Consider the following 25,055-nt stretch of genomic DNA (forward strand, 5'->3'; position numbering starts at 1 on the left):
CACAACACACACTGCTGTATTGATCAGATAAGATGTCATCCCCTAAATTTGTGAAGCTAAATGCTATATCTAAAATGAGGTATTGCCTAATCTGTAAAATGACATAATTAATGCAAGGTTCGGGCATATCTGTTCAGAGCTACACTTCTTTACTACACTGTGATGGCATACTGTATGCACCACCACATCTCATTCTTTCTGGAGTTTTTTTATATGGGGTTGTTAAAACATGGAGATGAAATCAGATGGTCAAGCAAAGGATTTATCATCCTAGTTATAGCAAAATATGTATGGAAAATTTATTTCTTCCGTGGCTGGAAGAAGGCTACCCCTACAGAGCATTACACATCTGTAGAAATGGTGCCACTTTTATTGGAAAGATTTTGCGTGCTGAATTTTAGTTCTAACTGGCTTTTGCATTTTCCTGCAGGGTGAAATTAGAGCTACTGCTTTCAATGATCAAGTGGACAAGTTCTTTCCCCTCATTGAATTGAACAAGGTGTAGTATCATTATTATTTTATAAACCGATATGAGCTAAAGAGAGGTGTTCATAGAGTGTACAGGGTTGTTTAATGTGAGCGTAAGCCATCTGCAGCCTTTCAGTGCGGGTGTATCCTATGTTTCATCACTTCTCCTTCTCCTCTAGGTGTATTACTTCACCAAAGGCCATCTGAAGACTGCTAACAAGCAGTACACAGCTGTGAAAAATGACTATGAGATCACATTCCATAATGAGACTTCTGTTGTACCCTGTGAGGATGCTCAGCACCTTCCTTCAGTTCAGTTCGAGTTTGTGCCCATCTCTGACTTGGAGAACACATGCAAAGACTCAATTATCGGTGAGTCTGTATTGCAAGATGGGGAGCCATGAGGCTTAAAATTAGTCGTCTTGTACCAAATACTTGAGGAGCAGATGAAGAAACCTATAGTGCTATGTGATTGATATGTTCTCTTTTAGACATTGACATTCAGTTACTGCAGTGGTGGATGCCCCTAGAAATGCCTGAGGTAGTTACTTTTGCTTGTTTCGCTGCTAGGAACTTTAGAGATGGATGTCCAAGTTCAAAGCAGTGTAGAGATTAGAGGACATGTTGCACGAGTTTATCACTTCTAAAGTGTCCAAACATGTTTGAGTTGCCAAATGAAAATGACTTCGGTGTCCTCATCATAGTTCCTAGCAGATCCACTTTATAATCCCTTGCTCAAGAGAGCCTCATACTCGAATAAAGAACAGGAGTACTTGTGGCACCTTAGAGACTAACAAATGTATTAGAGCATAAGCTTTCGTGGGCTACAGCCCACTTCATCGGTTGCATAGAGTGCAACATATAGTAAGAAGAGATAGATAGATATACATACAGAGAACATGAAAAAGTGGAGTAAGAGGCTAATTAATTAAGATGAGCTATTAGCAGGGGAAAAAAAACTTTTGTAGCGATAATCAAGATGGTCCATTTAGACAGTTGACAAGAAGGTGTGAGGATACTTAACATGGGGAAATAGATTCAATATATGTAATGACCCTGCCACTCCCAGTCTCTCTTCTACTCTGAAACCTGTCATACAGGAATAGAAAGTGGTGCTGCAAGGTGAGAATGAAGTCCATTTTATAAAGTGGTAGGAGAGAAGATTGCACAAAATCTTAATCTACCTGGTACGGTGAGTCCCTTACTTTCATGAACGCTAAATTCATGAACAAAATAGTATTCCAAAGATGTAATGGATTTTTCTTTCACCAACAGCCTTTCTACTTTAATATACAGGGTTCTCAGGTTTTAGCCTTTTAGAATTTTAACAGTGATTTAGAATCTCACAAGATGTAATCTGATGCTACCTATGTGTGAGTTCTTCCCATGCAGTCTTTGCTCATCTGCTCCAGCCATGACCTTTCAAGTAATTCTAACTGAATTATGCCTACTTTTCAGACATAATTGGAGTCTGTAAGAGCTATGAAGACAGCACTAAAATTACAGTGAAGTCTACCAATAGAGAGGTGTCCAAGAGGAATGTGCATTTGATGGATACATCGGGGAAGATGGTGACAGCTACTCTTTGGGGAGATGAGGTAAGTGCCCTGTTACCTGTTCTGAGCTTTCAGATATATTAAAAAGAAGAATGGCTATGGTATGTCACCTGAGGCAGGTAATAGTACTAGGCTAAGGGAGGGGATGCATCTCAGTATTGAGGGTGAAAGATTTAGTTTGGCTTCACTCTGATCTGACATTGTTAGCCTTTCTCCAAAATAACTTTATGCTGTGGCTGATCTGGTGTAGTTTGAGCAACACTGTGCGTCATGGCTGTCAAGAGTCTGGAGATAAACAGGCTTCTGATTCAGGAAGCCAATCTCAGCATTAGCTCCAGGGAAGTTGCTGCTTGATCAAGGAAGAGCTCAATGACCAAAGGTGTCCAGGAGGGTTAAGTTTTATTTGTAGGGCAGGGTCCTTGCAACCCTGACTAAAACCAGTGCTTGTCAAGGGTTGTGAGGAGGAGTCAACCTCAAAAAGCTAGCAGGAATAAAGAGCTCATGAATGTATTTAGTTTTTAACCATTGGGATTTGGGGGACGTGAGCTCAATTTTGAGCATTGCCATAAATGTCTGTTGTGGCCTTGAACAAGTCACTGTGTTGTTTTCTAGTGATGTGGTAGGCTCTTGTTGATCTGTGCCCCAGTTTCCTGTCTGTAAAATGGGTATGATTCTGATCCACCTGACAAGGATTCCTTGAGGCTAGATGTTCATAAGTCACACAGCCTCTCTGATGGAAGGTGTCACAGAAGAGCTAAATGTTAACTCCATGCAAATAGCCATTGTGCAGAGCTATAAACATTATGAATTAAAACTGTTTTCTGCCACAGACTGGAGAGGGTGAGAAAGCTGAGAGGGAGGAGAGGGGCACAATGTGGGTCGTGAATGGCCAGTCTGCTGCTGCAGGGAGAGATCTGTGACCTGTGTGATCTGGCTGGATTTCTTGAATATAAGCACTCATTGTCTTTAATCCTGGTCTTACACTGCAGTTTGTTTGCACGGCCGAATATTGGGGTTGGTGGGGTGGATTGATTTTTTAAAATCATCAATTTTAATCATGATTTAAATCAGCAAGCAGGAAATCTTGGTTTAAATTATCAATCTTAGTAGTGTTTTGCATTTATACTTTTTAGTTATTGTCATAAAAAAGGGTTGAGTCTGATCAGTTGGTAACAATTATAGCATGTTGATTTGTAAGTAAATATAGCCTCTACTCTAAATTTTGTGCTGCTTTTTGCTAACCAGGAAGATATACTTTATTGATGCACAATTCTATAGCTTAAATTACATTTATTCAGATTCTTAATTTTTATATTTTTTATTGCTGGTGAACGATGTATTTCTTTACTAGATTAATTTTTTTTTTATTTGTGCTTTGTGTAAAGCTCTGTGTTGGATGGAAATTCAATTTCAGTTAAAAATTCGCATCATTTAAATTTTTTAGTTAAATAAAAATACTGTATGTGCTGGATACATAAGGAAAAAAGCTTATCAAAACATGTTTTCTATTTTAAAAATTATTTATTAAACAAAGGAAGAATTATAGAAACATATAAATGTAGAGCTGGAAGGGACCTCAATTTTTATAAGCATATTTTAATTTTGTAAACATACTCTCCACTCCATCATCTAAGTCATGAAGGAGAATATTCAATAGTACCAGACTCAGGATAAATTTCTGTGGGACCTCAGTAGATACGTCATCCCAGTTTGACAGCAAACCATTGGTAACTACTCTTTGAGTGGTGACAGGTTTCAGAGGGGTAGCCCTGTTAGTCTGTATCAGTAAAAACAAATGAGGAGCCCTAGACTATATTTCCCTAGTTTGTTTATGAAAATGTCATGTAGGATGGTCAAAAACCTGACTAAGATCAAGATCACACCTACTACTTCCTCCTATCCACTAGGCCAGCAATCCTGTCAAAGAAGATAAATAGGTTGATTTGGCATGATTTGTTCTTGACACACCCATGTTAGCTATTGAAATTAGGCTGACTTCATTTTTCTCCAGTTAAATGCGCACACACTAGGGTTTGGGGACTTCCTGCATTCTCTGAGATTGGCCATTGGGGATACAAAAATCCTTTAAACAATGATTAATAGCCAGTTTTCAAAGGCTTAATGACCTAGCTTAGATACTGTACCTCATAGGTACAGCTGGACAATCTGGTCCAGTTTTGGCCTGTTTTTAGTCATGATCTATGAATTATGAACCGAGGTGAGCTGCCACATTGGGCCATTAATGTTTTCTGTGTTTTCACAGGCTGAAAGATTTGATGGTTCTAGACAACCTGTGGTAGCCATCAAAGGAGCCAGAGTCTCTGATTTTGGTGGCCGGAGTCTCTCTGTCCTGGCTTCCAGCACAGTCGTGGTGAACCCAGATAGTCCAGAAGCATTTAAGCTCCGAGGATGGTATGACTGTGTACTTGTGTTGAATAGAGGGGACTGCCTATTGCTTGACTTTAACTTGTTGGGGATTCTGTTCTTGTGTTACCCCTGTAATCCACGTGAGCAGTCTACAGAGCATTAAGGGAAACACTGGATTTGGGTTCTAAATAGAACAGTTTCCATTTCTCTTGGAGGCATTATGGCCTTCGAAAGGTTGGTTTTAAAATTCTTAAACTGACAAACCTGTATTCCCATAGCAAACTATGAAGAAATTGGAGAAGAAGCAATTAGAGTGGAAGTGGTGCATGTTGACCCATATCCTTGGAAGACAGCATGAAATCAGACTTTTAACAACTCTGCTTCTATGGGTTTTACCTGAGAGAATGTTTTTCTTCCACAAGCTTTATCTACTCTGCAGGATCTTGTGTGTTCAGCTAGTGTGGGTGGGAGGAATAGTTTTGATTCTTGAAAGGTTTTGTTGTTGTATTGCAGCCTCCTTTTCCTTTATTAGATGCCTTTTATGGTATAATAACAAAATGACATCAGATCTTTGTCGTCAAAGTAATGTAATTCCAGAGGTTCCCCTAGTGCTGCTAGATTACAAGCCCTGCTAAGAGGAAACTACAAGTGTAGAAAGGATGATCTAGTGAATAAGGCGCTGGACAGGGACTGAGATCCTGAATTCAATGCCTGGCTCAGTTAGACACTCTGTGTGATCTTTCACGAGTCACTTAATCTACCCTGTGCCTCCATTTCTCACCTGTAAAATGAGGATAGTACTTCCATACCTCACAGGACTGTTGAGAATAAAATCGTTAATGGTTCTGAGGTTCAGATACTGCTGCAGTTTTCATTAAATGCTGTTTTTTACGAAGTGCTGTCAGCATGCTCAGTCTGTACCAGATACAGAAATAGCCCCTCCTTCAAGGAGGTTATGCTGTAGTAGACAGCGAGCATCAAACACATTGGGAAATGTGGAACAGGGCTCTATCTTAAGATACATGTTTGTTTGTTTTAATGTAAGTGTAGGCTCATGTTTGTGGGCTCTGTACAATAAGTGAGGTTTGAGGAGGAATTTTAAAGGGGTGGGAGTCTGGTGGAGGGCACACCATGGGAAAAAAAGTGTGAAAATGAATATGACGGAAGATGAGAGGAGAGGATAAAAAGTAAGAAATGAGATCAAAGATACAGGGAAGAGCAGAGGTGTGCGGTCTAAAAGGTGAGGATGAGAAGCTTAACATTCCCCTTCCCCCCCCAATCCCCTGCCTTTTGGAGTCAAGTTACAAAGAAAACACTCCAAACTGTAACATGATGGAATTGCTACGTTTAAATAAACATAACTAATGTTGAGCAACATGGTGGGGAATAGTGTATTTGGCACTGTACTTCAGGCTGCTTAAAAATAACTTGGAGCAAGTTAGCCCATGACATGATCTAGTAGATCTTCCTGATAGTTGGGTTCTTTCTCATGCTTCACCAGCATTAATATTTCATTGGTGGTTGCCTCTGGACAGTAAATTAGAGCTCTCAAAATTAGTTTTTACACTAACATAGCCATGTATTGTGATGGTTTAGTGTGATGTCTGCGTTGTACTCTACTGAAAGTCATAAGACCTTACAGTGCAGAGAAGAGTGCATGGCCTCCCAAACGAACTGGAAACGCTTTCCTCCCTAAGAAAAGCTAAACAAACACTGCATTAAAGTAACAATGCACAGCAGTTTCTCAGGGATGGGAGAAAGAAACACCAGTAAGTGCTTCAGCTTTTGAGTTTCCTGGCTCTGGAATATCAGAATCCTAAATAGTATCATTCTCTTTTTTGGGAGTTCTAGATTTTTGTTAGTTCAAGATCATGATGTCCTTCTCTCCATCAGAAAATGGGTTTAGTCTATCAGTGCCACTTGTCACCTAGCTGCGGTTGCTGGAGCATGAAGTGATGAGCTTTCACCAGCCTGCTCTCAGCCTCTTCTGACCTTGAGGGGAGGGACAGATAGGGTCATAACTCAACCTCTGATTCTCCCACTTGGCACCATCTGTCTGCTTTTAGGCTTACTTTAATATCTGAGGGAAGCTTGGAGAAGATGTGCCTTTGGAAGGGAATTGGAGTAAGGGCTTGGGAGCCTTTTAAATTGATACCAGTTACTTTGGAAAACTATAAGGAGGACTTGTGGCACCTTAGAGACTAACCAATTTATTAGAGCATAAGCTTTCGTGAGCTACAGCTCACTTCTTCAGAAAACTATGTACAGAGTGCTTTTGCTTTTTTATGCAATGCACTTGGGTTCCATTTCAGTGACTCCCAGGCTTTCTAGACTCCTCTTCCCAAGACTTCTCGGTTCCTCTCTGAGGCCTCCCTCAACCCCATTCAGAGTGTACGTAGGTTGAGGCAAGGCTTCCTCATTATTTCAGTTCAGTTTTCAGTGTGCAACTAAGTTAGCCATGCACATGTTGGGTACTGCAGCCGCCTTAGCTGCATACTTCATAAGCTCAGCAAGATAATTGTATGCAAAGTGCAGTTATTCGAGTGCTTGCTCATGTCAATTCCTTCTAGGTGTGCGCGCGCCCATGTGCGTGGTTGTTGGAGATTTGTGCCTTAGCGGTATCTGTAGGGTCGCCAGCGGCACCCCCTTGAGTGCCGCGCTCATGCACTAGCATATCAGGTGCGACCAACCCTGTCCCCTTTCAGTTCCTCCTTACTGCCTGTGGTGATTGGTCGGTGCACCCTTCCTTGCATTGCAAGTGCTAGCGGTTTTCATCTAGTGTCTTCGAGCCTGAAGGCCTTGTAAACAGGTTTTTTTATAGCACTTAGTGTTAAGTAGTTAAGTGTAGTTAATAGTTAGCAGTTAGGGTCCCAGCAGGGACTTTGCCCCAGGCGGTACATGCCCCAGTCTCCCGGATTTGAGCCCTGCCTGGTCTGCAACAGGCCTATGCCTGTAAGTGACCTCCATAGTACCTGCCTCAAGTGCAATGGGGAATGACACGTTAGAGACAAGTGCCAAATTTGTAAGAACTTCCAGGCGTGCACGCAAAAGGAGCAGGATATTTGGCTATGGGCTCTCCCCATGGAGTCCGCCCTGCTTCCAGCCTCTGAGCAGCCCCAGCAAGACTCGCCAAGTATCTCTGCCTTGGTGCGCAGTGCTCCCACGGCACTGTTCCCTGTCACTGGTGCCCAAAAAGAAGACTAAAGAGCATAGCTCCCCAGCAGCAAGCAAAAAGGGCCATGGGCCATTGGGCAAAGGACCCGCTTCAGGCCACCTGGCCACTCCAGAGCTGTGTACTTGCACTGCCCCCCCAGCTGGGGCTCTTAGTCCCGTGAAAGGTCCACCACCGACTCCCAGGAGCAGCATGGGACCAAAAACCCTGGCAGCACTGACTCCTTCACAGGCACCCCTTGTGCCGAGAGCACACAGGCCTCTGCCCATGCCGCCACTGCAGCATGTGCCCCACAAACTGGCAAAGGCTCCCCACAAGGGCAAGCCAGCCGCTAAGACCCCTTGGGGCAGTGGAGCGCCGCCAATCCCCTGAGACGAAGCAGTGCTCTCTACCTCTGCACTGCAGGTCGCCGGAGTCGCAGCCCGGATGCTCTGGGGCTCATCCTCGGTCACTGGCACCACGTTCATGGTCGCCACTGTGTCAATGCGGATCGCCTAGAGCAAGACGCCAGTCTCTGTACTACCGACGCTGCTCCCTCCCCCACAGATCATCCTCTAGGCACAGGTTCCAGTCGCCTGCATAGTGGGAACGCTCCCCATCACATCTCCAGGCCCTCCAGCGCTGATCACCTCGCCTTGGGCATCAGTCCCCGACGGCAACGGCCAGCAAGCAGACCCTGTGTTAACAGCTCCACCGTGGTCACTGGAAAGGGATTCTCTTGCATGGAAGCCCAGTTCAGCCCCTTGCTTAGTCTGCACTAGGGCAAACGGGCACCCGAGGCTACGTCGACATTTCTAACTTAGCAGCGTGGCCAGTGGCTGGTGCAGTGGCCCTATTGGGGCTCATGGGTAATGCTGGTTGTGGCGATGCCCCCTTCTCACCACTGATCGGCCGCTGCCTCAGAGCAGCAGCTAGTGGCACCGGGCTTGGTGCACAGGGCACTCCCAGTGGTCAAAACAGAGGAAACGGCGCCCACCCCAAGCCTCCCTCCCCTGTGGGGGAAGATGCTCCGGAACCTCCCCTGGGGGTGCAATCATCATCCTGGTCCCCAGATGAGGCGGTTGCGGGTCCCTCAAGGGCAAGGCTGCTGGACAATTTCAAGGGAAATCAGGCTCTGCTGCGTTGGGTGGCCAAGAACTTGGGCCTGGAGGTGGAGGAAATAGCTGAGCAGATGGACACCTTGTTTGGCGTTCTGTCAGCTCCACCCCAACCCATGTCGCGCTACTGGTGCACGATGGTGTCCTTAAGAGTGCCAGTGGTCTCTGGCACACTCATTCCTCCTACCTCAAAGAGGGCCAAAAAGTAGTACTTTGTCCTGGCCAAGGGGGTTGAGTACCTCCCCGGCTCGCTGGTGGTCTCTGTGGCCAACAAAAGAGACAAGGAGGGGCATACCAGTTCGACCCTCAACAATAAAGAGGCTAAACGGTTTAGGAGAAAATTTATTTGACGGACAGTTTGCAGTTCCGGATGGCAAACCATCAGGCCCCCTTGGGCTGTTACAACTTTAAGTTATGGGACTCCCTCCGTAAGTTCGAGTCCTTTCCACAAGGTTTGACTCAAGAATTTGGCACTCTGGTGGAGGAGGACACTGCGGCCACCAGGTGCTCCCTCCAGAGGCTGTGGGATGTGGCAGACTCGTCAGCCAAGGTGGTCGCGTAGCTCCTGGCTTCAGACTGTAGGTCTATCCCAGGAAATGCAGACCTCCATCCAAGACCTCCCATTTGATGGGAACAGTCTCTTTTCAGACCAGACTGATGCGAAGTTACGTGGGCTGAAGGACACCAGGACCACCCTTTGCTCGCTGGGAATACATACGCTGCAGCCTGCGAGGAAGCAGTTCTAGCCGTCCCTGGCTCATCAAGGGCAGGTCCCGGAACCAAGTATAGAGAAGCCTTGCATGCCACCTGCCATGACCTGGGCCTGTTGATGATAAATGAGAGAAAATCTACCTTCCACCTTAAGGCCAGTCCAACACAAAGTTCATATGAGCGGTTCTCAACTCCACGCAAGCCAGCGCCTTCCTTCCGGAGGAGCGTTTTCAGACCGTCGGACCTGATTTCCCATGTGAGGAGCTGCCCGCTCACCATGGCTCACACTTGCCTGCTGTTGTTGGGCCACATAGGTGCCTGTGCCTATGTGGTCAGTCGTGTCCAGCTCTACCTCCGGCCTCTGCAAGCATGACTGGCATTGGTCTACATCCACAAAAGACATGATCTTGACCTGGTGGTTGGATGCCGGGACAGTGTTGCAGGTTGTCCCCTTTGTGACCCCTCCCCGCGCTGACCCTGGTCTCTGATACTTCCAACCTGGGCTGGGGAGCCCAGCTGGGTGAGCTGAGCACCCAGGGCGGATGGTTGCGGGATGATCTGGCCCTTTACATCAATGTCAGGGAGCTCAGAGTGGTTCCCCTGGCCTGCCAGGCCACTTTGCCCCACCTGAGGGGCAAAGTGGTGAAGGTCCTGATGGACAATACTGCTGCGATGTATTACATCAACAGATAGGGCAGAGCCAGGTCATCAGCCCTCTGTCAAGAAGCTCTCAACCTTTGGCACGTCTGTGTGCAGCATGCCACTCATCTGGTAGCCATACACCTGCCCGGCACCAAAAATATGCTAGCGGATCTCCTCAGCAGGACCTCTCGTCTTGCCAGGTGGATTTGTTTGCGTCCCACCGGAACAGGAAATGCCACATGTTCTGTTTGCTCCAGGGGATGGACAGGGGTTTGCTGTCAGATGCTTTCCTAATTCTGTGGTCAGGGGCCCTGATGTATGCCTTCCTGCCAGTGCCATTGATCCAGAGTCCTTCTGAGAATCAAGTGGGACAGGGCGAGGGTTATCCTGATAGCCCCCGAGTGGCCTCACCAGTACTGGTGCAGCATGCTGCTAGACCTTTCGGTAGCCGAGCTGCTGCGACTCCCTCTCTGTCCGGACCTGCTGTCTCAGAATCACAGCAGTCTCCTGCACACGAACCTGGAGGTGCTGCGCTTGACAACATGGCTGCTGCATGGTTATATGTGGATGAGCGGGAATGCTTGACCCGAGTGCAAGAGGTCTTGCTGGGTAGCAGAAAGCCCTCCACCAGTGTGACCTATCGGGCAAAGTGGGAAAGGTTTACATGCTGGGCCTCAGATCGGCATGTCTGAGCCCAGCAGGCCTCCCTGCAGGTGATCCTGGACTATCTCCCACACCTCAAGCTCTAAGGCTTGTCCTGTTGTCAGGGTCCACCTGGCTGCTATTTCGGCTTTTCATCCTCCGTTCCAAGGCAGGTTGATCTTCGCTCACGGCATGACGGCCTAACTCCTGGAAGGTCTGGAGAGTCTTTATCCACACATCCGGGATCTGGTCCCTTATATGCCATCATGTGCCAGCAATGCCCCTCTACCATGTACATTGGCCAAACCAGACAGTCTCTACACAAAAGAATAAATGGAGACAAATCTGACATCAGGAATTCATAACATTCAAAAACCAGTAGGAGAACACTTCGTTCTCCCTGGTCACGCAATAACAGACCTAAAAGAGGCAATTCTTCAACAAAAAAAACTTCAAAAACAGACTCCAACGTAATTTGCAAACTGTACACCATCAAATTAGGCCTGAATAAAGACTGGGAGTGGTTGGGTCATTACAAAACCTAATTTTCCCCTATACTAAGTTCCCCCTACTGTTACTCACACCTTCTTGTCAACTCTCTGAAATGGGCCACTCTCATTACCACTACAAAAGTGATTTTTCCTCCCTTGGTGTGTCCTACTGTTAATTGAATTGTCTCGTTAGACTGACCTCTCATTTGGTAAGGCAACTCCCATCTTTTCATGTGCTGTGTATTTCATAGAATCATAGAATATCAGGGTTGGAAGGGACCCCAGAAGGTCATCTAGTCCAACCCCCTGCTCGAAGCAGGACCAATTCCCAGTTAAATTATCCCAGCCAGGGCTTTGTCAAGCCTGACCTTAAAAACCTCTAAGGAAGGAGATTCTACCATTCCCTAGGTAACGCATTCCAGTGTTTCACCACCCTCTTAGTGAAAAAGTTTTTCCTAATATCCAATCTAAACCTCCCCCACTGCAACTTGAGACCATTACTCCTCGTTCTGTCATCTGCTACCATTGAGAACAGTCTAGAGCCATCCTCTTTGGAACGCCCTTTCAGGTAGTTGAAAGCAGCTATCAAATCCCCCCTCATTCTTCTCTTCTGCAGGCTAAACAATCCCAGCTCCCTCAGCCTCTCCTCATAAGTCATGTGTTCCAGACCCTAATCATTTTTGTTGCCCTTCGCTGGACTCTCTCCAATTTATCCACATCCTTCTTGTAGTGTGGGGCCCAAAACTGGACGCAGTACTCCAGATGAGGCCTCACCAATGTCGAATAGAGGGGAACGATCACGTCCCTCGATCTGCTCGCTATGCCCCTACTTATACATCCCAAAATGCCATTGGCCTTCTTGGCAACAAGGGCACACTGTTGACTCATATCCAGCTTCTCGTCCACTGTCACCCCTAGGTCCTTTTCCGCAGAACTGCTGCCTAGCCATTCGGTCCCTAGTCTGTAGCTGTGCATTGGGTTCTTCCGTCCTAAGTGCAGGACCCTGCACTTATCCTTATTGAACCTTATCAGATTTCTTTTGGCCCAATCCTCCAGTTTGTCTAGGTCCTTCTGTATCCTATCCCTCCCCTCCTCCCAGTGTATCTACCACTCCTCCCAGTTTAGTATCATCCGCAAATTTGCTGAGAGTGCAATCCACACCATCCTCCAGATCATTTATGAAGATATTGAACAAAACCGGCCCCAGGACCGACCCTTGGGGCACTCCACTTGATACCGGCTGCCAACTAGACATGGAGCCATTGATCACTACCCGTTGAGCCCGACAATCTAGCCAGCTTTCTACCCACCTTATAGTGCATTCATCCAGCCCATACTTCCTTAACTTGCTGACAAGAATACTGTGGGAGACCGTGTCAAAAGCTTTGCTAAAGTCAAGAAACAATACATCCACTGCTTTCCCTTCATCCACAGAACCAGTAATCTCATCATAGAAGGCGATTAGATTAGTCAGGCATGACCTTCCCTTGGTGAAGGTTTATACCTGCTAATGTATTTTCCACTCCACGCATCTGATGAAGTGGGTTCTAGCCCACGAAAGCTTATGCCCAAATAAATTTGTTAGCCTCTAAGGTACCACAAGGACTCCTAGTTGTTTTTTCTCTGGGATTTGAATCTCATGTTGTCGAGGCTCATGGGCCCTCTATTTGAATCTCTGGCTTCCTGCTCTCTTCTCCTTCTCTCCTGGAAGAAGGAGTTCCTGATGGCTATTACGTCCGCTCACAGAATGTGTGAGCTCAGGGCACTTGCGTCAGAACAACCCTATATGGGGTTCTACAAGGATGAGGTTCAGTTGCAGCTGCACCCGGTGTTCTTGCCCAAGGTAGTCTTCCAGTTTCATACCAGCCAGGACATTTTCTAACTGGTCTTCTTTTCGAAGCCCCATAATTCCAAAGAGGAGCGCAGGTTACAGGCCTGGAGATCTGGCGGGTGCTGGCCTTCTATATCAGCAGGACACAGCCTTTCCGTAAATCAACGCAACTGTTCATTGCTGTGGCAGACAGGATGAAAGGTCACCCAGTGTCTGCTCAGAGGATTTCGTCCTGGATCACAGCGTGCATCTGATATAGCTATGAGCATGCGAGTGTGCCTCCGCTGGCGATAGTCAAAGCGCACTTGACTACAGCGCAAGCATCGTCAGTGGCCTTCTTGGCTCAGGTGCCGATCCAAGAGATCTGTAGAGCTGCTACCTGGTTGTCTGTCCACAAGTTTATGTCCCTGGGACGATGCTGGCTTCGGCAGGACAGTGCTGCTAGCTGCAAAACTGTGAACGCCGAGCCCACCTCCACTGGCACTGCATGTGAGTCACCTAGAACGGAAAGAACATGAGCAAGCACTCAAAAAAGAAAAAAACGGTTACCTACCTTTTGCAACTGTTGTTCTTCGAGATGTTGCTCATGTCCATTCCATTACCCACGCTCCTGCCCCTCTGTTGGAGTTGCCTGCAAGAAGGAACCAAGAGGGCATAGGGTTGGTGACGCGTGATATACCAGTGTGTGAGCATAGCACCGAAGGGAGCGCCACTGCCGACTCTACAGATACCGCTAAGCCAAAAATCTTCTCCAACCGAACACGTGGGTGTGTGCACACACACCTAGAATGGAATGGACATGAGCAACACCTCTCGAAGAAAAATAGTTACAAAAGGTAGGTAACTGTTTTTTTCCAGCAGGTTATAACTTGGCAAATCCAAACCAGTTTTTATCAGAACCCTCAAAAGCACTTCTCCGTGAGGTCTGTCTTTGTGCCAGGTTTCAACTTCCACTCCCTAACCATTTGGGCTTTAGAGCTGTGCAGAAGAATGTTGCAAGAATTTATTACAATAGTTAAGTGGTGTTCCATTCTTCTCAAAAATAGTTGAACTGTTATTACCCAAAATTTCCAGAAGAAAATCCCCTTTGTGCAAAGACTGAATATTAGAAACTTCTGCTTCAAAGTGAGTGGCTGAAAATGGGATTAGAATCAAAAGCTTATGCAGTCTTACCTATAATGGTCATTACTGCTCCTGTGGACTTCTGTTATTTCTTTGTGATGGATATATAACTAGTGGGTTTTTGAGAGAGCTTCTGCTAGCCAAATCAGATGTGCTGTAATTCAATTAATGGTCATGGCTGTATTGATGCAAGAGGCTATGCTTTTGTGGACAGTGGTCTCTGGGAGGTTTGACACAACTGAAATGAGCTTTCTGCTGAAATAAATTTGCCACTAAGTTGAAATCACAACATCACCTGAGCAGGGCTTGTAGCACCAGTTTCACTGACAGACATATTTGCTTATTTTAACTAAAGAAATATGATCTATTAAACACTATTTGCTTTTCTCTCAAAGCTGCAGGAAAGATAATGGCAGCATGTAATTTAATTCTAATTATGCAAATATCTGGCTGCTTCTAAAATGCATGCAATTCCTGGTTTGGCCACTAGCTGGCATCAAAGCTATGGACATGTAAAGCAGAATTTGTCCACTTTTGAGATTATAAAATACTATGCTAATTAAAACCGGATTAATTTATCCTGAAATGCTATTTGTGTAATATGCACATGGTACAGTAATTGTTTCCTGTGCAGGTCGCTGATAAACTCCCTCTTGCATTAAGTATGTAAAACTAAATATAAGATTTTGGATAAGTCTGGCTGGTTTGCATTCCAAAACTGGAAGAATCTCTGTGCTTTCAGGTTTGACTCTGAAGGGCAGCTTTTGGAATGTACCTCAATCTCTGATCTGAGAGGTGGACCAACAACTGGGGGAAATACCAACTGGAAAACTTTGCATGAAGCTAAATCTGAAAATTTGGGACAAGGAGATAAGGTAAAATAGGGCTATTAAATGCAAACTATGTATGCTGCATAGAAAATAAGTTAGGTTTTACTCAGGTGTGGTGTTTGAAGTTACCAGTTCTTGAGGGAGACTGTTACCTTTGGAGACTGTTAGAACTTTTGATCTTACTGAGTTTGAACAGAGGTTAATCAGATCCTGAAGTTCATGGCATCACTTTATTTATTTTTCATATTATAATAGCTAGAATCCCCAACAGAGTTCTGGGCCCTGTTTTTAAAAAAAAAAAAAAAAAGACACACTATGACCAAATAAGCTTTCAATCTTAATAGACAAGACTAATTGTGGGAGGAGAAACAGGTATAGAGAGGTGAAGTGACTTCCCCAAGGTCACACAGCAGGTAAGTGGAAGAGTTACATAAGAACATCATAACGCCATACTGGGTCAGACCAATAGTCTTATCTAGCCCAGTATCCTGTCTTCTTACAGTGGCCAATGCCAGGTGCCCCAGAGGGAATGAACAGAACAGGTAATCAACAAGTGATCCATCCCCTGTTGCCCATTACCACCTTCTGGCAACAGGGGCTAGGGACACCATCCCTGCCCATCCTGGCTAATTACCATTGATGGACCTATCCTCCATGAATTTATCTAGTTCTTTTTGGGGTTAGAACCCACGTCTGAGTCCCAGTTCAGTGCTCTGTTCATGAGATCACACTACCTTTTGTTTTTGAAATTTCAATGCTAAAGCTTCACGGTATAAACCTACCAGCATCTAAAGGGTAGGAAGAGACTTTTCATATAGGCAGGTTATTCCATAATTGTCCATTATGGAGTTTGTCTTCCTCTGAAGCATCTGGTGCTGGCCACTGTCAGACAGACTGGACTTGATGAACTATTGGCATGGCAGTTCCTGTGTTCTTTTGTTCTGCAGGCTGTGGTTTTACTGAATGTTAGTTTGCAGCACACTCTATTGTATATAGATCCTCTGCCTTTTTAATTTTACTCTCTGAAGAAGAATGGGGAAAGTATGAAATTTTGTTGTTGTGAATGAACAACAGAACATGAATCTCCAGTCTTGACTAGAGACAATGGGAAAGCAAATGTGCTCATTCTAATAAAGTAGGGATTGTGAACATGGTTCAATGAAGATTTAGGGACTTCATTTAACTTAATGGAATCCAAGAGCAGTGGCAGCAGCAGATTTGAGTTGCAAGTCCCAATGACCCACAAATTTGAGGTCTGTTAGTCATAAAAATCCAGCTATGGCCTTTCATGTTTTCCAATTCATTTAGAACTCAGATTCAGAAAAAAATCCCAGTGTTTTGTGGGTAATGTTGCTCTCTCATTCTCTCAGGCAGATTATTTTAGCTGCGTGGGCACAGTGGTATTCCTGCGCAAAGAGAATTGCATGTACCAGGCATGTCCCTCTCAGGACTGCAATAAAAAAGTGATAGACCAACAAAATGGACTGTATCGCTGTGAGAAATGCGATCGTGAGTTCCCCAACTTCAAGTATCGCATGATACTCTCGGTAAGTAAAAGGATTAGGTGAAATAGTGTTGCTCGTTGACCACATGCCTAGTATAAACATAATTATATGCTTTGTCTGAGAGAATGGGGCAGCAGAGTAGAGTGGTCCAACGTGTATGGATCCTGTGGATAAATGAGCATTAAGCAGCTTGTGTGCTTTAACCAAGCAGGTAAGGAGTGTTTCATTGATCTGATTAGCAGTTTGTTTCCTTCTGCTTCAATTAAAAGCTTTTCTTTATTCCAAAAAGTTTCAGGCTAACCCAGTTGATTCTGGTTTGCAAACATGGCATGCAGTGCAAAACTTAGATGGCCCACATCCCTTCAGTGATGAAGATAAACTAATGTAAAATGGCATTTCTGAAGAGTAGTAATAGCACTTTCACAGCTGATACCTATATTTAGTTCATTCTTTTGTAGGCAATGTTCTGCCTCTCATGCATTAATGGAACCCGCTTCAGGATAGTGTGCCTGAGAATTGTTATTGTGACACCTGCTTGCACCACTCACATTGAGATTCTTTTTAGCCTTTACGTTTATAAAATGCTTGAAAAATAGTGGGTTGTGCCTACCTTTAGAATTGCTGTGCTGGGGGGTCTGCTTGGGAGTGGATCTATTGCTGCAATTTCACTTTGGATAACACAAAGACTAAATGAAACAGTACTTCTAAACAGAAATACTCCTCTTATTAGAAAATCTAAAAATGTACAAACTACCCTATGAATTAGTATTTCTGCTGTGGAGTGTGGGGGGATGTGGGAGGTGTACTTATGAATTTCACACCACTTGAATCTCCTGTTTTTCACAGAAAGAACAAGGAGTACTTGTGGCACCTTAGAGACTAACAAATTTATTTGAGCATAAGCTTTCATGGGCGAAAGTCCACTTCATCAGATGCATGCAGTGGAAAATACAATAGGAAGACACACACACACACACACACAACATGAAAAAATGGGGGTTGCCATACCAACTCTTAACGAGACCAATCGATTAAGGTGAACTATTATCAGCAGGAAAAAAGCAAAAAAAACCTTTTGTAGTGATAATCAGGATGGCCCATTTCAAACAGTTGACAAGAAGGTGTGAGTAACAGGAGGGGGGGAAATTAGCATGGAGAAATATTTTTTAGTTAGTGTAATGACTCATCCTCTCCCAGTCTTTATTCAAGCCTAATTTAATGGTGTCCAGTTCGCAGATTAATTCCAGTTCTACTGTTTCTCATTGGAGTCTATTTTTTGAAGTTTTTTTTGTTGAATAACTGCGACTTTTAGATCTGTAATTGAGTGTCCAGGGAGGTTGAAGTGTTCTCCGACTGGTTTTTGAATGTTATAATTCTTGACGTCTGATTTGTGTCCATTTATTCTTTTGTGTTGAGATTGTCCGGTTTGGCCAGTGTACATGGCAGAGGGGCATTGCTGGCACATGATGGCATATATCACATTGGTAGATGTGCAGGTGAATGAGCCTCTGATAGAGTAGCTGATGTAATTAGGTCCTATGATGGTGTCCCTTGAATAGATACGTGGACAGAGTTGGCAACGGGCTTTGTTGCAAGGATAGATTCCTGGGTTAGTGTTTTGTTGTGTGGTATGTGGTTGCTGGTGAGTATTTGCCTCAGGTTTGGGGGGCTGTCTGTAAGCGAGGACTGGCCTGTCTCCCAAGATCTGGAAAAGTGAGGGATCGTCCTTCAGGATAGGTTGTAGATCCTTGATGATGAGCTGGAGAGGTTTTAGTTGGGGGCTGAAAGTGACAGCTAGTGGCGTTCTGTTACTTTTTTTGTTGGGTCTGTCCTGTAGTAGGTGACTTCTGGATACTCTTCTGGCTCTATCAGTCTGTTTCTTCACTTCAGCAAGCGGGTATTGTAGTTGTAAGAATGCTTGATAGAGATCTTGTAGGTGTTTGTCTCTGTCTGAGGGGTTGGAGCAAATGCGGTTGTATCGTAGAGCTTGGCTGTAGACAATGGATTGTGTGGTGTGGTCTGGATGAAAGCTGGAGGCATGTAGGTAAGTATAGTGGTCAGTAGGTTTCCGGCGTAGGGTGGTGTTTATGTGACCATCGCTTATTAGCACTGTAGTGTCCAGGAAATGAATCTCTTGTTTGGACTGGTCCAGGCTGAGGTTGATGGTGGGATGGAAATTGTTGAAATCATGGTGGAATTCCTCAAGGGCTTCTTTTCCATGGGTCCAGATGATGAAGATGTCATCAATGTAGCGCAAGTAGAGTAGCGGTGTTAGGGGACGAGAGCTGAGGAAGCATTGTTCTAAGTCAGCCATAAAAATGTTGGCATACTGTGGGGCCATGTGGGTACCCATAGCAGTGCCGCTGATTTGAAGGTATACATTGTCCCCAAATGTGAAATAGTAGTTCAGCCACCAGGTTTGCCATGACATTATCAGGGATACTGTTCCTGATGGCTTGTAGTCCATCTTTGTGTGGAATGTTGGTGTGGAGGGCTTCTACATCCATAGTGGCTAGGATGGTGGTTTCTGGAAGATCACCAATGGATTGTAGTTGCCTCAGGAAGTCAGTAGTGTCTCGAAGATAGCTAGGAGTGCTGGTAGCATAGGGCTTGAGGAGAGAGTCTACATAGCCAGACAATCCTGTTGTCAGGGTGCCAATGTCTGAGATGATGGGGCGTCCAGGATTTCCAGGTTTATAGATCTTGGGTAGCAGATAGAATACCCCGGGTCGGGATTCTAGGGGTGTGTCTGTGCTGATTTGTTCTTGTGTTTTTTCAGGGAGTTTCTTGAGCAGATGGTGTAGTTTCTTTTGGTAACCCTCAGTGGGATCAGAGGGTAATGGCCTGTAGAATGTGGTATTAGAGAGCTGCCTAGCAGCCTCTCGTTCATATTCTGACCTAGTCATGATGACGACAGCACCTCCTTTGTCACCCTTTTTTATTATGATGTCAGAGTTGTTTCTGAGGCTGTGGATGGCATTGTGTTCTGCATGGCTGAGGTTATGGGGCAAGTGATGCTGCATTTCCACAATTTCAGCCCGTGTACATTGGCAGAAGCACTCTATGTAGAAGTCCAGTCTGTTGTTTCGACCTTCAGGAGGAGTCCACGCAGAATCCTTCTTTTTGTATTGTTGGTAGGAAGGTTTCTGTGGGATAGTATGCTGTTCAGAAGTGTGTTGGAAATATTCCTTGAGTCGGAGACGTCGAAAGTAGGATTCTAGGTCACCACAGAACTGTATCATATTCGTGGGGGTGGAGGCGCAGAAGGAGAAGCCCCAAGATAGGACAGATTCTTCTGCTGGGCTCAGTGTATAGCTGGATAGATTAACAATATTGTTGGGTGGGTTAAGGGAACCACTGTTGTGGCCCCTTGTGGCATTTAGTAGTTTAGTTGCTTTTCTACAAAGGAAAAGACAAATGTGTGTTGTAAATGGCTTGTCTAGTTTTTGTAAAGTCCAGCCACAAGGAAGTTTGTATGGAAGGTTGGTTTTTTATGAGAGTATCTAGTTTTGAGAGCTCATTCTTAATCTTTCCCTGTTTGCTGTGTAGGATGTTGATCAAGTGGTTCCGCAGTTTCTTTGAGAGTGTGTGGCACAATCTGGCAGCATAGGATTAGGGTTACTCCTTGTTCTTTCTGCTGATACAGACTAACACGGCTAGCACTCTGAAACCTGTTTTTCACAGAAGACAGAGAATTCACTTGAGGATTTTGCTTGGTCTTTAACTTGTACCACATTATTGCTTGGTATTGTGGGAGTCTCAAGGTAGTGTGATTTTTTTTTTTTTGCATGCTGTTTTGCTGAAATACCTGGATGCAATATGGTTTGAGATGGAGACGTTAAGATTAAATTAGGACACAAATTGGTTTCTTAAACTGATTGTGGTGATAGAGATTGCAGGCTAAAATAAAGCTCCTCCCATGTCCATTCCTACGTGTGTGTTGGCATCTGAGTTAGTGAAGACCTCTGCTGTTCTGTTGAAAGCACTGTGCATCTGACACTTAAACAAAATCTTTGAAGTTTGTCATAGCCTGTGCATCAAGTCCCAGTTTCCAAATGTGATCTGTACACCAGGCTTCTGCACAGCAACCCTTCCTGCCTGAGTGCGGTGTGGCTGTCAGTCTGCGTGCAGCTGCTGCTCCTGTTCTCTGGCGTGAAGAAAAAGGTGTAGTGCTGCTTGCAGCTACCTTCATTCCTTGCCGTGTTGCACTGGGGCTGATGGCCTGTGTTCTGCCGTCACTTACACGCGCACTTCGGGGGGTGGCAGCAGGCGGCCATTTCCCCCATATGCTTACATTATTAGCTTGTTGGCCTCTCCTTTTGACTCTGGTTGAAGCATGTTGCTAGACAGTCTGTACTGCCATGAAAAAGATTTGTTGCACTTTATCCACCAGTGAGTTCAAATAGTTACAAAAGGCAGGGAGCTTGAGGCTGCAACAGTCACATTTAAAGTTTAAAGCGCTCCCCAGCTGTAAAATAAAACTTTTGTTCTTTAGTTTTCTTCAGTGGGAGGCAATTGGATTAAATGGCTGTGGACTCTTTTTAGGTGAACATTGCAGACTGTCAGGAGAATCAGTGGGTGACTTGTTTTCAGGAGTCAGCAGAGGTCATTCTTGGGCAAAATGCTGCTTTCTTGGGAGAACTGAAAGAAAAGGTGAGTCAACTAGCTTGTTCCTTTTTTAAAAAACAATAAAGTAAATGTCGAGAGTATACAGGATTCTGTTTCCATGTGTTTTGTCACTTGGGATTTTAGAAGCTGCCAGTGGCAGCTGTAGCATAGTGGCGCTACCCTCAAACAGGTCTCTTGTCCTTTCTGAGCCTGTAGTTAGGCTTCTGTGACAATTCACTAACTCTAAAGGACCCTTGAAGGGTGTAGATTTGGATCCTGCCGTGAGTTCTGTATGGACAGACCCCTGTATGCACACACACCACCATTGAATTTAGCGGGGATTTGCAGGGGCCTAGGGTTCCACTCATGTGGCTCTCATTGCAAAATTGGAACTTTATTTATTGAAATGAGTATACAAGGAGTATCTGAGAGATTCCTGCTACATTTAGCAGGAATTTGATTTTACCCATGGCTTCCAACTTTCTTGTTCACACTAGCGTAATTTCCTATCAACTCAATTCTGAGGCTAATTTTACTGGTGCTGCTTAGTAGAATTCAGTTTTGTGGCCTTACAAAAATTATGGCTTTTTAAATAGTGTGTGCAGAGATGTTTTAGACATCTGTCTCATCAGATTAGAATAGTTTGATAATAAACCACTTAAGCTTTAATAAAAATGACAGTCTTTTCTTCTCTTTATGTATGCATACCTCTCCTCTACCACAATCTCCCTCCCCTCTCCAAACCCCTCCCCCTCCACCCCCGCCCCAAAAAAAACCCAAAAAACTTTTTCTAGCTTTTTCTCTTGAAAATGATCTTTTGGTGTCAAAGCTCATATCAGACATGAAGCAGGTCATTCAGAAATACTTGGCTTATTAAACTAAAATGTATTAAATGTTGCTGACCTAAAGCCTTAGAGGAACTCTGTTGCACAGGATGACATTTTTAGCAGTCAGCTAGCTATATAACTTAATCTGACTTTGTTTTGAAAGGATAGTAGCAAGTGGCTAAGCTGTCCGCCACTGAGGTGTGATGCTGGTCATGACCATAGTTATGTTTGTATAAATTTTCATTTTACATCCCTAACTTAATGAAACTCTCTCATCTTTCAGACATGATTAGTCTCTGCCTGATTCTGAACAAAAATGGTTTAGCCAGTTCTGAGTCAGAGGAGAATTGGGGAAAATACTTTCCCAATTACAAAAACATAAACAAACAAAAGATCTGGATTCAATTTCTGGGTCTGACAGTTATCTGCTCCTTGACTTTGGATAAGTCACTTTCCCAACTCTATAATGGAGACATTAAAGCAGTATTTATTTGCCTGTATCACTCAGGGGCTGTGAGATCTAGTGGAATGTCTGTACAGTTTTTAAAATGTAAAGCTTTATTAAAAAAAATAGTGTATTGTACTTGAGAAATGGTATGTGGTCATGTAAGCAGTCTGTGGTGGTATAATAGACACATGATAAATGGTACAATTGCATGTGTAACCTTAACTTTTCCTGACTTTTGAGTGCTTTTCCGTGCAACTTGGACAGTCATTGTATGGCTAGCAAAAAGAAAAAAATCACAACCCCCCCCCTTTTCTTGTGTGGTATCCTTTCCAATGAATATGTGTCAGGATGCCAGGATACACATGCAGCTTCACTAGATAAGCACAGAAGCTGAATAAGTCTGATAAGACTGTTGGCAGTAAAATGGCTAACCATCTTGACATTTCAGTGACTATAATTAAGCTTCAGAATTAACCCCAGTTCAGAAGCATGGGGGACTTCACAGCTGTTGGTGATCTCAGTTTAGTTCTCTGCAAACTGAACACAACTGTGCGTTGTTTCACATGGCCAATCGAGAGTCTTCAGCATGGACTGGAAACTTCATCTTTTTTAAAATTTAATTTAAACTACAACTGTGGAAACTAAACAATTTGTTGGAAGAACAGTCCTCCAAACTAGATTTTACTATGCCCACACACTTCCATTGACCCAGCTAATCTATATTTTAACAAATTCCCTCAAACTTTACAATGGCTGAGCTTTTCTGAGACTCTATGGTGCAGCTGGATGCTTGGATTGTCGTCGTCTCACGTCTCTGTCTTTGTACTCCTCACAGAATGAGCAGGCATTTGAGGAAGTGTTCCAAAATGCCAACTTCAGCTCATACGAGTTCAGGATCAGAGTCAAGTTGGAGACTTACAATGTGAGTACTCCCACCAGGTGGATGGGGACATGTAGCTCTGCTATATTTAGACTAGATTGACAGGAACCTGCTTTCTCTTATGCTATGGAGTGGGGGAGGGGAAAGAGCTTCCAGAGGTTTTAGTTAGGATGGCCACTGTTCACTGCATGGAATGAGAGAAGAATTAGCATCATTTTGTGACACTGCTTTTCTTCTTACTCAGCAAAATCTAGCTTTTCACTTTGTTTTCACTGGAACTATTAGCTCTGGAAGCCAGAACTTCACACTGCTGAGTAAACTTGACACCCAAGAGTAATGAAGCTACTTTGAGCAAAGGGAGATTAGAACTCATGTGTCTGGAGCACTGAGCCCCAGCTTTCCCTCTTACATACCACTTTTCTCTTTCAAAGGATGAATCTCGTATTAAGGCTACAGTACTGGATGTGAAGCCTGTGAACCACAAAGAATACAGCAAGAGGTTGATCATGAACATCAGAAAAAACGCAGTACAGCTAGGTTGAGAAGGATGGTGTTGATTGAGCTGAAACTAGAACTTCCACACAGAATAACTAAAGAGCTGAAGTTAAATTGATTTCTTCCCACCCCATGTGACAATTTGGCATTAGTTATACAGTGCATGGTAGCCCTTTATAGTGGGAAAGTGATTTCATGGAATCCTGTGTGCAGATATCCCAGTGGTAAGTTAAAAGAAAGTCCATAATAAACCAAGGCCTCCTGAGTGCTCTATCTTGGTCAATTAAACTATGGCAGAGCTAAAGAGGAATCACGAGACAAACTGATACTAGTTGCTCCGGCAGGCCTGCAACCTGTGTTAAGATTTCATTCTTCAGACATTTTGTATGCCTTTGTTAAAGTAACTTTGCTCTCTTCAGAGATTTAAAGCTAAATTACAGACAGATTTTTTTCTTTTCTTTTTTTTTTTTTTACTAGACGAGACTGGTGACACCCTTGACACTTTTGACTTTTTCTGAAGGGGGTGAGGGGGAGGGAGAGACTGTCATACAGCTTTCTGATGTGGACTAAGGAGAAAGAAAGGGCCTATTAGCACGAGTCAGTCCTCCTTCCGCAGAATTCAAAGGCTTTCTCTTTCCACAGGTGCCAGGCAGTTGTTAATGCTTGGAATGGCAATATGGTAGAATTATTAATCAAAGACACATCTCTCATATCTGAAGAATATCCTTCCTTCAGGGTTTATCAGACTGAGTCAGATGGGTCTGATATTAATCAAAATGGTCTCTTCTGGGAGAAGCTGATAAGCATTGACTCTCTGTCCCCCAGGGAAATCTAGGCAACTACAAAGCATTGCTTTAGTTTTCACTTCACATACTTCTTGCCTTATACATATTTGTTTTGTTGGTGTTTAATTTCTTTGGTTTTGTTTGTAAAAGTGTTAATCAGAAAGAAGTTTTTAAATGGGGGCCACTTCATGTTAAAACTGTGTTTCAATAAACAATAACAATAAACAACAAAGCTTTTTGTTCCTGTGTTGTGAATCTGCTTTCTTTGAACTGAAGATTTCTCATTACTGGAAAGCAATTAATTAGCTTCATAGTAAGTGTTCACTTGGGGGAGACATTATCTTTTTTTCAGACTCTAAGGTTAGACTGAGGAATGGAGATTTCTCTGCCTGATGTTGGCAGCAACGGAAATGCAATGATTTTTTTTACCATTTCTCTGCCTGCAAATGCTGATGATCTGGCACTTTTGGGATTTTTATTGACGTTTACACAGCAGTCTAAAGCTAACCAGGCTTTGAGATTTGTACAGACAGTGAGCTAGTACAGAAAACAGTAATTATGCTACTGGGCTTTTCAGT

General features: G+C 44.1%; 1 protein-coding gene across 1 annotated transcript in view; it reads left to right on the forward strand.

Moving 5' to 3' along the window:
- RPA1 (replication protein A1) overlaps nt 1-24,719 on the forward strand; it is a 46,645-nt gene extending 21,926 nt beyond the window's left edge. Inside the window, 9 exon segments of the mRNA XM_073316125.1 lie at nt 431-499; nt 648-840; nt 1,927-2,066; nt 4,288-4,436; nt 14,842-14,974; nt 16,300-16,476; nt 20,980-21,087; nt 23,153-23,239; nt 23,629-24,719. Coding sequence (XP_073172226.1) covers nt 431-499; nt 648-840; nt 1,927-2,066; nt 4,288-4,436; nt 14,842-14,974; nt 16,300-16,476; nt 20,980-21,087; nt 23,153-23,239; nt 23,629-23,739 — 1,167 coding nt within the window. The 3' untranslated portion in view covers nt 23,740-24,719.
- Nucleotides 24,720-25,055: the final 336 nt, after the last annotated feature.

The sequence above is a fragment of the Lepidochelys kempii genome, chromosome 17 (assembly GCF_965140265.1).
Source record: "Lepidochelys kempii isolate rLepKem1 chromosome 17, rLepKem1.hap2, whole genome shotgun sequence".
Lineage (NCBI taxonomy): Eukaryota > Metazoa > Chordata > Testudines > Cheloniidae > Lepidochelys > Lepidochelys kempii.